The 13,741-nt window shown below is 42.2% G+C and overlaps 1 protein-coding gene across 2 annotated transcripts in view; it reads right to left on the bottom strand.

The window, feature by feature from the left end:
• Positions 1-13,741, bottom strand: part of LOC113032039 (nuclear factor of activated T-cells, cytoplasmic 1-like) — a 60,655-nt gene that overhangs the window by 30,630 nt on the left and 16,284 nt on the right. For both annotated transcript variants that reach the window (XM_026184684.2, XM_026184685.2), the window contains exons 5-6: positions 9,397-9,569; positions 8,303-8,443 (exon numbers count right to left, since the gene is read on the bottom strand). In XM_026184684.2, coding sequence (XP_026040469.1) covers positions 8,303-8,443; positions 9,397-9,569 — 314 coding nt within the window. The remainder of the gene's footprint in view (positions 1-8,302; positions 8,444-9,396; positions 9,570-13,741) is intronic.

Genomic DNA, 13,741 nt, shown 5'->3' with positions numbered 1-13,741 from the left:
AGCATCGTGAGACAATTGAAACTCGACTTGATCCAGGTTGTTCAGGACATCAACTCCAAAATCTCCATCGATCACCTGCTTATTCTACTCTAGCTACACCAGTTTCAATGCACTTTGACTCTATTAAGTTGCTTCTAGTCGAATTTTTCAGATTTTATTATTTAATTATGAACTAAATATTTCCCTCTTCTTTCAGATGAGCTCCTTAGTGAATTGACAATTTATTAACTTTCATTTCTTAAAAACAATTTCAACAATTTTTGCAGCTCCAATGTAAGAATGTGTTGCTTATCTAAGTCTGAAGTGAAGACTTTAAGGTTTTGGACCAAAGCACAAAAAAAGGGGAAGCCGCTTTGGTATAGCCACGAGCCGGGTTGTGTTTGTTCTCTAACGTTCGACAAGGAATGCATCCTCTCTTTTCTTCATCTGTCTCTGTAAAGTTCTGCACTATTTCTGTCCCTTGATTAGATTTTTTTTCTTTTTCTATTTTGCTCCCCCTACTTCTTTTCCTCTCTTCCCCGCCCTTCTTCTCTTCTTGTTGTGGTGAGGTTTCCCCTCGCTGCCTCGCAATAAAAGGCCTGTGTGCCGCTGCAGCTGTTGGGAGCCTGCAGAAGCTCAGTTCACATTCTTTGCGTCCTCTTTGTGATTTCACGCCGCACCTTTGTGAACAGACGCTCTGGGCTCTGTTACGGCAATCAACACCAACCACACTGCAATTTTTCGCCTTCTTTTTTCAGCAGAAACCATGAGTCATTACTGCTGTCATGAATGACAGTGACACAGAACAGCTTTTGTTTCAGTGGCACACCAGGTGACTCAACTGTATGGATGGGTAGTGTGGCAGTGCTACTATATGTTAACAGGCGCAAGTAGGAGTTTGCAGATTAAACAGAGAACTAGAGTTGCAGCGTCAGGCGCAGGAAGCTATCAGATAAGATAATCAGAGACAGTTTCCACATAAACGACAGCAAAAGCCCAGCAGCTCTGGAAGATGTAAAACCCTTGTTTTTTCCCCCAAAGCATTATGTTTTTCACATCATGCACAGAGCGAGAGAATAAAGGATTCCAGTCACGGCTGGCTTATTATTGGTGAGATGTGGTAGTGGGGGCGGGTGGTCAGCTTTATTATTCAGAGAGTGAACATCAGTAGATATATCTTTCCAAAATGGCCATATTAAAACATGGGGGGAAGAGAAAAACAGACGGTGGAGAGATCAGATAAGGGTTTTTTTGTATTTGAAATGGGTGGAAATAAAAGTTGCATATGGAGAAATGTACCTCACTGCAATGGAGATGAAGTGCATGACTTGGGGAATAGCAGTAGCCAGGGGGCACAGTGTGTGATCCTGTGCATGTGGCAGATGATTGAGGTACATGAAAGAATGAGGCAAAGGTAATGCAGTGTAGTTGTTCAGAGTATGGAAGGGCGATTAGAGCAAGCACAGGCTCAGGGAAGGTCAGAGAAAAGGGGAGAGACAGAGGCAGACAGAGATGAGCGTTCCTCATGTTACGTCTAGGGGAACCAAGAGGGAATCTCACCCGCCTCCGCTCTGGGAGACACTCCAAGAGGGAAACCTTAGACTCCGACGTCAACCCCAGCCTCCACTAGTAAACATGTTTTTCAAACTTTTCTCTCTGCCTCCCTCTTGATCTTTTTTTTGTCTCACCTTTGGTAGCTCTAAATCAGTTTGTTCTGTCAAACTTTTTTCAAATCACACTGCATCGTATGAAGCAAAGCTAAGAGTTTGATGGAATTGGGATGGGGCCACCTGTGGCATGCTGTTTGGGTGATAACCACAGGACTTTCCATTCTCTCCATCTTCCCTGCAACATCTGCAAAACGCTTCTGTTCCTGACAACACCTCCTCTTTCAAGCAAAGTCCACCCACGCGTAATGCACGCACACCGATGCACACATATGCACACATGCAACCACAGCATCCTTTACCTTTGTTCTGGCCTTCAACTTGAATTATAACAGGGGAAGCACAAAAACAATAAGTGGCATATAAGAGCTGTGTCTGGAGAGCTCTAGGTACGGCATAATCTTGCCTTGGTCAAACAAAGAAGTGAATGAACACATGCATGCACATGGACAAATGGAAGCACGCTTATTTTTAGACTTTGTGCTCAAATGTTAACCAGGCAGCTTTTCTATATATGACTCACTCTTGCAAATCTGGTCCACAAAGACTAGCACTGCACAACCAGGACAACATGTTCATTCATCAGGCAGCTAAGACAGCACGTAGGGCGAGGCCTCTTCGAGTCATTTCTTCTTCAGTTCCTGACAACAAACAATATCGTGTACCTGCCTGGTGACAACCTGGCAACAGAGCTGCTGTTGTAAAAAACCTCATAAAGTCCAAACCTTTCATTTGTGTTATTTCTAGTTTTATATACTATAGTCCTTCTTTTGTTACTACCTACCCAAGTTAAGAACCCTAGATAGCTGAGTAACAGTGTATCTGACCTCCCAATGAACTCACAGGTTTTAGCATTTGAGCGTTTTCTTTTTTCCTTTTTTAAATTTTCCTTTTTTTTTTTACAGTGACAGCCAAAGGTGATTTTTTTTTCCTTCCAAAAAGCATTGTGTAGTGCAAAACAGCTTCCACTGACCAAGTTCACTTCAGGATTTTTGAGAATGGAAACTATGAATCACGCGCTTAAATGCGGAGGTTGTCTTGTGAAACAACCCAGACATATTCTGCAGCTACGTCTCTTTTCCAGAGAAGATTATTTTAGAGTATTTATATCTCTTTCCTGTTTACCTATGTCAAGTTTATTTTCCATTTTATTGTGTCTCCATTGCCACCTTGAATGAAAATGCTTCAGTAATTTTATGCACATTTTTCACGGCATTCGCCTTGTTGCCCAATGAGGCGCAAAGCCAAAAAAGCCCAAAAGGGATTCCACCATGACTGATCCCAGCTGCGTTTCCCGTCTGGAGCGACTGGATTCTGCCAATCTAAGACCTGGTGAAATTGGAGAAATGTGGGTCTGCTTCAGATCGAGGGGCTTCCGTATAAATTACGACTTGACAGTAGATTTATGATGGGTTTATAGCCAGAAAGTGAGTTATTCTCGGTGTATAACAGGGAAAGCGTGAGCCGACGTGACCTGGGGTTGTAGCCTGAGGAGGATGGCGGTCAGCGGAGTGAAATTTTATGCTTCTTTTTAAGAGTCCAGCTGTGTGGCGCTGAGTTTGAAAATGATCTGAAGACTCAGAATGACGGTGGGAGGATCATCTGCACTTGTACATTTGGATAGTATTTGTAGAGTGGATAGCATTAGAAAGACATCAAAGCTTGCTGCTCTTAATGGTGTGTTGCATGTTATTTCACAGCCTAGCGAGAGTCACAGTGAGAACCGCACTTAGAAACTGAGCGAATGGTGAAAAAGAATGCAGGTAGATGATCATTTGATATATCAGAGCAGGGTCGCTCCAACAGCTTGCAGCCAAATCGGTCATAAAGACCCATGTAGTGAGCCACATTTCATTAAGGTATATCACTATTCTAATCAACTGGAGGGATATTAAGATGTTTCCCTAACAAAAATGGCCATCTTTCCACAGTTCGAGAGACTCTTCTGGCAATTACATGTTCAAACATGTCTAAAGAGAAGTGTAGAGGCCACAGGACAATGTAAACATTTTTCTGCTATCACACAACTGGGTCCTTTGATGTATAGATGTTCTCAAAGCCACTGCACAAATATAGCTTTAAACTGCGGATAAGAAACTTCCATTTCACACATTCCTCATGATGCTCTTCTAGCAAGGTGCTTGAGAGCTTAAACCAGTGGTCCCCAACCCCCGGGCCTCGGACCGGTACCGGTCGGTGAGTCATTTGGTACCAGGCCGCGAAAGTTGAGGCTCAGGTGTGAAATGTATGGTTTTCAGGGTTTTTATCGGTTTTCAGTGTTATTTTGTTATCGTTTTTATCGTTAACTCGGTTTTCCTGGGTCTTTTCACGTGTGTTATGAATAAATCTTCTTTTTTTCGGTACCGGTACTAGTTTTATTTTGTTGCATTTATCTGTGACACCTTAAAGGCCGGTCCGTGAAAATATTGTCAGGCATAAACCGGTCCGTGGCGCAAAAAAGGTTGGAGACCGCTGGCTTAAACCATTCCTGCAGTGATAAATAATTACTGATTTTGAAATTGAGGGCAGTATACCATCCTAATGAGACAGTAAGATCCCAAATCTCATGCCTGAAGCAGGGGTGGAGGTTGGTCTTATCGTGCCAAAGTGCCAGAACTATGAGCCAGTATGAGCCATGAAGGTTATTCTAGCCTGAAGCCAAAGGACAGTCTAGACATACTGCTACAAGTACAATACATCGACCAGTTTGTCTGGTGTTTAAACTTGCCCAGGGTGGAAGAGTTCAGCCAAGTATAAACAGTGCATGAATGAACTCTTAGCAGTTCAGGTCATAGCCTTCTTCAAACTATGAAGGTATGAATATCCAAACATTTCAGTCCGATGCTGAGGAGCTTTTACACATGAGGAATATTAGCTCGAGCTTACTGTAGTAGATCATGTTGTTCTAAAGTTACAGATTATGCTAGAGCTAAGGAAGCCTCTCTCCAGCCTGAGGCAGAGGTAGAGAGGACCAGACTTCTCCCTGCTGCAGACCAAGCTGCATGGTGCTGCTGAGCTCCAGGCAACGCTCCAGTCCTACCAGATGTAAAAACTATCCGGCTCACCAGGGAATTCCCTTACCTCCCCTCTGAGTCAGAGTGTAGGCTTTCCCCAGCTTGCTCTCTCTCCCTCTCTCTCTCTGTTTGTCTGTCTGTGCCTCTATTTTCCCTGCCTTTAGCACTCATTCCATCCATGGAAAGCAGGGCAAGCCAGAACACACATTGCAATAGGTGCGCCAGGTATGTCTTCCTAATCCAATGCCAAAAGAGCGGTTTGGGTATACCAAAAACACAGACACAAAACGCAATACTAATAACAGAAAACTGAAGCAAAGTCAACAATGCAAAAAAGATGGAAAGTTTCACAAATGCCCATATTGTGGTTCTGGGAAAGGCACTACTCTGTGCTGAGCAGAGAGCAAAAATGACATAGATTGTTATTATTATTACTATCAACAAAATTACTCTTGAAAGGAGTTTTTAAACTGCAACAGAAGACGAGCACCTATGTTCCTACAGTCTGAATATCTTGCACTATCTGATGGAGCAAAACCATACATACAAACCTTTCGCTGGGGGCGTGTGGAAAGTGATCTGTGGTCTTCGAGTCCACTTTGGACCATAACATCTGATCATTTCTATGCGCCAATATCTCAAGAGTTCTACGGAAGCCCCGCCCATTTCTGCACCTCCTATTCCTCTCCCCCCTCTCTACTGTCTAAGGGGTCTTGTCTTTTCCGATTCACCTCTTCTACAGGGAATCCTTTGTGGATGACTCACTGCAAACACTTCCTACCGAACAACGCAAACAGGCCCGCAGGCTAGCAGCCGCAGCGGGTACACAACAACAAACACACACACACATACTGTACACACGTGAATGCACCGGTTTGCATCAGTTATCCTGTGGGTGATGAAGTGGAGCAGTGGGGATGGACATGGCATCTAAAAAGTAGAAGTAATTATTTTTCAAGGTGCATTAAGGTTTCCCGCAGTGGCAACAGCTATGAGCTCTGCTCATTTGATACTGCGGATGTCTCACGGGGGGACAGACAGACAATCAAAACAACAGAGAAGGAGAGGAAGGTTAAAGTCGACAAACAGAGCGGCGCTATGTTTTAAGAGTACATGTGGGTCTGATTTATTTATTTATGCTGTTGTACGAAACAATCATTTGCTCTTAGATGTATTACTGTGTATTCACGGCATAATATTTTGCTCCTTGTACAGAAGATAATGCCAGTGGCCACATGTGCCAATGATTTTCTAAAGACTACTGGATGTCTGTGTGTCACTGGTGTCCTCATTTAACCACAAACTGCAAACAGCAAATCTCTCAAATGTTGATGGCATCCCCTAACAGAGCTCTGTAATTAATTGATATCTGTCTTTGTTGCGTTGGTGTTTTAGACAATTCAAAAACATCTGCGTGTATGCCAAAAACAGCTACAGCCTGCACAAAAACCCCCCACAACAAATGGAAACAGTTAGAGAAGTAGATGTATTTATGATTTATAGCTCATTTGTGCTAATAGGCTTTTGTGCTTTGTGTGATCTGCCCCCTCACTCCACTTGGAGGATTTTGACTGTATACAGTTATTCACACAAGTTGGATTGGTACTCCTAAAGCAGCCTGTTGCTCCTTAGGATTTGTGGAATTTTCTTGAAGGTGTTTATTGGAGTCAATTTTGGAGAGTGAGCAGCCGTCCTGACCTCTGATGGCAGCAACAGTAATGGCTGTCACCACTGAGGCAAAATCAGTGATTGGTGTTGTGCCCCACAAAGGCCTTGGCTGTACGTACGCATGACTGTGTAATTATTGCGGCGCGATGCTCTGTATTTCATGGATGCATTTAGTCATGAACTTTTCCAGAGGAAAATAAAACCAAAGTTATAGAATAATTCTGTAATACAATTATATTTTTATTGGTTTCTTTTTTCCTCATCCCAGTTTGGCCCTTCTAAATCAACAATCGGAGAAATCCTGAAGTCTAAAACTTCACGAAACAGCAGGATTCTCTGATTAAAATGCCAAAGGACAATCTTTTGCAGTATATTTAAGACATAAGTATTTTTCCGTGCTCATAGTTGCTCGTCCATAGTTGCCATTAGTGAGTGATGTGCGTGTTCCTGCTTGCGCACGTGTGTTTAGGGTGTGTAGGTCTTTCTGTAATGGGCTTTTTGACTTAGGAGACCCTGGAAATGGTGGGTCATTAAAGTTCACATAAAAGCAGACTAAGTAGTAGACAGACAACCTCCCTTTCGATCTCCCTCTCTCTCTCTTTCTCCCTTCTGGACACCACAGAGACGGAAAACAAACCACCGAGATGTCAATGGCAGCCACGAGCCCGGAGATCCCGCTAGCGTAGAGCTCCGCAGCTCCTAATGTCTTTAGCGGGTATCGGGGATAGAGGTGAGAAAAAATGAGGGATGAGGGAGAACAGAGGAAAAGAAGGAAACGGAATATCAAGGTAAAGAGAGTGGGGAAAGAACGGAAATACTACCAAGAAGGCAAAAGGTGTGCATGTATGGGCTTTCCTCTTCAAGGGATCCCCCACACCCCTCCATGACTAAATAAAACCAGGAGAAGGGATACCCCAAATTACCAAGTTCATCCACCTCTCCTTAACCCATTGCTGCTTCCTCCTTAAGCCCTTAGGTCCTTAAGAGTAGACCATTCAAACAAGCTAGGGGCAAGTAGGGAGAGATCCATGCAGTGAAGAGTAACAAAATCTTTCTTCCTTCCAATTTTGAGACTGAATTTTATTTTTATAACCTTTTTGAGGAAAATAAGTAAATAAAGGATTCACTTTTTATTTCTGCGTTCACTGACCACTTGCTAACTTTTACGGCAGAAGTGTGAAGTGTTTTGGAAAGTGTGGATTAACTGTGATAATCTTCAGCAATTTTGAAATTCATGGTTAATGAACTGGAAGACACAATTATCTCATTCTCACAACTTTGTTTATGTTGCTCCCTTGTCTTAGTTTGTGTGTTGCTCAGCAGCAGCAGCGGCAGCAGTCACGTCGTGCTTCAGCTGACTTCAGAGCTACTACTGCGCTTGACCTTTGTTTTGATTTATTGGGTGCAATCAAGGAAATGATCACAATCATTATTCAAACTGAAAACCTGATCACTAGTGTTTCTACTTTCACAACCCACCCACACAGGGGAGAAACATATGGCCAAAAAGTTTAGACCAAAAAAAAAGAAAAAGAAAAAGAAAGAAATGGTTTCCGACAGCCGGCCAGGGTGAGCGTCTGGCAGAACAGGGCGGAAGAAAGAGTGACGGAAAGCAAGCGAGCGAAAGGGTTAACTGTCGAAAGCAGGGGGAGTCAGGGAGGTACGGATAGCGAGGGAAAGAGGGAAAGTGAGAGAAAGAGACGTTGCACATGCCCTGGTTGTGATTCATTCCTTAACTTGTGGCGAGCGCCGCTGAACAGGCAATGGAAACTTCAGCAAATGTAAATACGCTTTGGTTAAAAATATAGTGGCCTAATGCACACCACATGTGGCTCGCTGGCAAGTCTTGCTCTATTTTGACGGGAGGAGAGACTAAGAAAATGCAACTGATGAGAGTGGGGGAGAAAGAAAAGAAAGGGGTATTAAAAAGGGAAATTGAAATGCGGTAAACATGGCCCGGTGACTGCAGCTTACCCTGGGCCTTCTCCACGAATACCACCTTGGACTCGGGCAGGAAGTTGAGTCCGTTTAGAAGTATCATTTTGCCTCCCGTGGCAGGGCAACTGTCCATACTTTGCTTCTCGACCAAGGGAAGCTCTTGAGCCGAACGCTGGGCTGTTGAAAGAGACACACAAACACAGGTTTCAAAATGGTGCGCAAGATTACACTAATACACCGCCTGATCCCCAACTACCCCGGGAAGCACAAGCCCAGCTCACAGCCAGTAAAACAGCAGTTCTTGGTTAGGGAAACAGGCTTATCAACTTTATTATGATGATTTCATGACCCCCTAGCTAAGAGGTTTGCAGCCAACAGCTGCTCTTTAAATGACATTGAAAAAAAGGCGCACAAATGATCAAAACAATATTTTCATGGTTGTTATGGCCAACCACCTGCCTCTGCTTTGCATGAAGTGATGCCAGCAAGTCACCTCTGACCTGTAGAATTCGGTCACCACATTCACAGCCGTATAGATATACAGTATCACCTTGCATCTGTGGATCTTATTTATAAATCTGTGCTTTAAATAACTTTAAACTTCACATTTAAATATGATGCACCAACTCAGATTAACCTCCACTTTGGACCATAAACTACAACGCAAGCTCTGTCTCACAATCTGAGTCTAACTGGCTTCCTTGGGCGCAAATAACATCACACCCCTCATACACAAATGAATGACAAAGAGAACAGAGGTTTCTTTCAATGTGCTCACTCAACCGTGCCAAAAAGTGGGGCTGGCAAACGACCTTTGTGAAACCTGCGCTAATGGGGTAGTGTTACCAAAATAACTTGTGCATTCAGTCGTAAAATGTGAATTTAAGATAGATAGCACGTGTGTTTGGCATCGTGCACAATGCATCTATTGCTTTGGCAAAGACCTTTGATCAAATAAAGCTTATTGGGTGCAGATGCACTGAATTTGCTCCAGTAGGCAATAAAATAGTAGCTCACTTTATTGGACTACAACAATAGATGCCACCTGAGTGCAAAGCCAACAGAAAAGACATGCCAGGTTTTGTGTTTATTTCTGTGCGTGTGTTTGTCTGTGTGTGTGTAAGACTTACAGCATTCAATGGGGTTCGAAGTGGCCTGTAGGGACACGGTCCTGCCATTGGGTTGGTTGATGTGCACGCGAAACACAAGCCTCACACGTGTGTTTTTACGTCCGATGTCCGTTTCCCCTTTGCGAAGCTCAATGTCTGAATTACGCAGCTTCAGGATTCCCGCACAATCAATTCTAGAACGGAGAAAAGCACACGCACAATTGAAGACTATATCCCCGAGACAACATTACACAGGCAAAGGTGACGGAAAGGTGAAGTTCACTGTTTACTTTTTCCAAGCCAGAACAATTTCTATTACAACATTTCAAGAAAGCACCAATTTCTTTCTCTTCTGTTCCACACCCTGAGTCACAGAGGGTAGCTTTCAACGGGATGCAAAAGCATGGAAAAGTGCGACCAAGGGTTGAAACAGGAGCCTATCTGATTTACTCTTGGCTGTGAAATCGAAAATAGCTGCTACGCATCGGGACCAGCAGTGAAGTCCCCACTGGTGTTACAGATCATGCACTGGAAGTTTATCGGAGCATGACCGTGTCATTATTAATCCAGCATGTCATCAAAGGAAAAGTTGGACATTAATGAGTTTGCATCACCGTTTTAAATGGCCAGAGTGGTCCAAGTATTCAGAGAAATCTGGACTGAGCGCACCATGGCTTACCAGTATCACACACGTTCTGTAGGAGTACACCGAGCCTGCCTTGTCCGTTCACACCATTCACTTCATGAGTTTTGGGTTTAAAACCGCTGTTAATCATTGCCACATGTGCTAATAGCCCCCTTTTTAAGCTGTCTCTCTTTATTTATTTCATTTCACAATTTGGGAGGTAAAGGTGTAGAGTTTCTTTCCCTTTTCTTGGTGGAAAAAGGGCATTCATTCGCAGGCATGGCCTTTCATAAATTTACATAAAACTAGTGTGGCTGGTAAAAAGTGAGAGAATACAGATGGGATATGGTTTGGCATTTAAATGATTTTACATGGTAGCTTTTTGGGAGCGATTCCTGGAACATGGTAAATGTCAGGTTTTATACCAATCCATTTTTCCCTTGACTTTGGTTTGTACAATTCAAAGAAAAGAAAAATAACAGATACAGTCATGCTGACTACCCGCTCCTTATCAGCACTGAAAAACGAGCAACATAAAGGATTGGTGTTTTGGTGTTCTAACTATCTTGCACTTTAACATAACATATGATGACAATTTGGCACTATCAGAAACTTAGGATGCCGTATGTCTGCTAACCAACCTATGGAAATCTAGATGAAATGATCGACTGACACTGAGGAAAAAGAAGATAACGAACCCAAACATATTAGACAGAGTTAAAATATGTTAAACCAAATCTTTTGGATTTTAAACAAACCCTTGTGGCAGTAGAAACCTTGTTTCTATGAAAAATCCTGCAGTGGTTGCAGATAGCATGGTAGGAAAGAGCGGAGGGACTGCAGGTATTAGTCATAGCCTACAATTCCACAGGGATTATCAACATACAAACTTGATGTTTTGCCCAAATTTACTAGATCCACATCTGCAACTAGGTCAAGATGTAGTGACAGCAAAAAATAAATAAAAAAGCTGTAGCATACGACCTAAATCAGTTTCAAGCTCATCAAACTATTCAGTGAGCCCTTATCTACCAGCGACTGGGATGTTAAACACACCATTTTCATCAGGAGAAAAACACTGCATTATAGAATTAAAGGCGATCACTCAAATGAACCATTCCCTTTTAGCAGACAAGATGACCAAATGACAGCATATGAAAACCACCACAGATCCACTCAGCATACGAGTCAAGGTTTCACAGCTTTCTACTAATATGCCACCAGTCTGTGGTTTTAAACAAGAGCAAGATGATGGGCATAATAAAGTTACTCTAGTCATAACCGTCATCCTCTTATGAATGCTTTCTCGCTTATTAGGTTATAGTAGTTAGAATCTGCAGAGGTGGTTGGTGTGCTTGAAGATAAAACATCTTAGAAGCGGAAAGGGAAAAAAAACAGATTGAAGCTTTCTGAAAGTTTGACTGCAGTTCTTGAGTGTCTGCATCCCACACAAATGATAGCTGGCGTGTGCACAGCGAGATGGATTCTGCATTATCAAGGCAACTTTTTAACAGCTTGGTGGAGAGAGAAAGTTAAAGACTTTTCTCCATCTTTCACTGTTTAGATAGTCAGGAAGAAATACAAAACGTTAACTCCTCTTCTTGTGCGCTGACGATAAAAAGAGAGAAAAAAAAAACTTCCTCTTGAATGTTTGGTTTGGTATAAAATCATAGCCTAGGGGACACATTAAGCAAAACAGGCCAACAGTATGCTTTAATATGCTACAATATGAAGGATATTGAGGTATTGTTGGAAATGATATTGTAATGTAATACAAATGTTAAAATCATCTACACTTCGCCAAAGAAGGCCACTGTCCGGTCAGGAAACTCTCATGTCCCATAAATCTTCATGATCCCCAACATTTATACAAACATGAACCTGTGTCATAGAGATGCATCACCTATATGCTTTTCATTTAAAAACACATACGCACTTAAAGTCTAAATGGTGACGAATAAACAGTAAGAGGTAATTGCCTTATGTAACCTGTGCTAAGATACAGTAGCTTTACCAACAACACACAGCTCTGGGCCACAGTCCAATAAATTCACTGCTGCCTAGTCTAAACGGAGCCCCAGGACAGGAGCTACTGCCTGGATACACTGCAGAGCAGAGCCGTTGGCTTACTGAAAGTCTAGAGGGAGGAAGACAGAACCCGAGCCTGACTTTTCAGCCCTAGAAAACAGATGCTCTGCTCCTTTAGATGGAGCAAGTTTACATGTAAAACTACATCAAAAACATCGATTTTTTAATGCTATGAATAAATAGGTGATTAGTTTTTTTTTGTTTCATTCAGTGCTTCTTCTATGCTGAGTTAAGCTGTAAATTTGGTCCACCTGCAGCACAGAATTTTAGACAGTGGTCCCCGTTTTTTATGTTAATCAGTACAGATGGTAGAAGTTACCTGCAGTAAACTGTTTAAAATTGCCTTGCTCGTATCATCCAGCAGCTCGGTGACAAAGACTTAATCCTGGTCTCCACTGTAAGTCCGAATCACTAAACCCTCTCTTACTTTATTTTGACTTGACTCTGAAACATGTTTCACACTATTTTGGGTTTGAAACTTTTGATCAGATGTGATGAATCATCATCATGCCACCATGCTAAAGCAAACAACTTTCTATTATTTACCAATGTTAGATTAGGCCTATCTTTTCCCCTTCAGTGTCAAGATTAGTTCTTTATCCATCTTTTTTATTTTTTATTTAACAGCCTCCAGACTTTCTCTAGAAATCCTGTGTTGCCCCAAAACCTCGTGGACTTAGTAGGCAAGTACAGCAAAACTTTGTCCTTGAGTCTGAACATTGAGGTCAGACACTTATGACACTTTTTGTCATTTAAAAAAAGCTATTTGTTCTTTATCTCTTGGCTACACTGTTTATGTGACATATGTGATATGTGACACATGAAATTATGTATGTCCAGTTTAATTTCATAAAAATAAACCATTTTATGAACTTTTTACGGTATAAAATGACTAAAATATAAGATGACCGGCCTAACTTAAACTTTACAGAGCAGATCTACGAGTTTCATTCATTAAAGTGAAAGACTACTGTTGCGCCAGCTGCTTCACGAATGACACTGACATAGCTCTGTTTCAGAAGTTTCTGTTTGGTTATGGTGCAGTAGACGGCCACTGCTGTCCAGCAAATGATGATGTCGATTTTTCAGAAGACTTTCTGACCCATTAGAAAAACACAGGTGTGCATAAAGTGGCTTCCATGATGGTTGGATCCATTTTGTTGTTTTTTTGTTTTGTTTTTTCATTGTGCACGCCAGCCAGCTGGTCAAGGAACAATTGAAAATACAAAACTAACAATACAAAATACATTTCTAATTTTAAATTTGCTTATTTTAGTAGTAATCAGTTGACATTGCTAAATTGGTATCAGAATTGGCAGTTATGGTCTTAATACAAACAGGCCAATAAAGTTATTGTTTGCTTTGGGTACTGCAGGCTACATGAATGTGACTAATTGCCCTCCAAGCCCAAATCATTCTTTTCACCAGACTTGTTAGTTCAGTTGGGATGTTCTAACTCGCCTCATATATTTGTCTCGGTGGAATATGTTGACCAAGCCAAGTGTAACGGGACCGCATTATTCTGGTGGATCACGGCACTCCAAGTGCAAGCCTCAAACTGGCCATATTCACACTGGGCCGAATTAAAGCACCCATGAACTCGGCGCTTGCTTTTTCTTTAACGTTTGTGCATCTCTTGGGGTAAAAGCATGG

The sequence above is a fragment of the Astatotilapia calliptera genome, chromosome 11, assembly GCF_964374335.1.
Source record: "Astatotilapia calliptera chromosome 11, fAstCal68.1, whole genome shotgun sequence".
In the NCBI taxonomy this organism is placed as follows: Eukaryota; Metazoa; Chordata; class Actinopteri; order Cichliformes; family Cichlidae; genus Astatotilapia; species Astatotilapia calliptera.
This window is presented reverse-complemented; position numbering and strand designations above follow the sequence as displayed.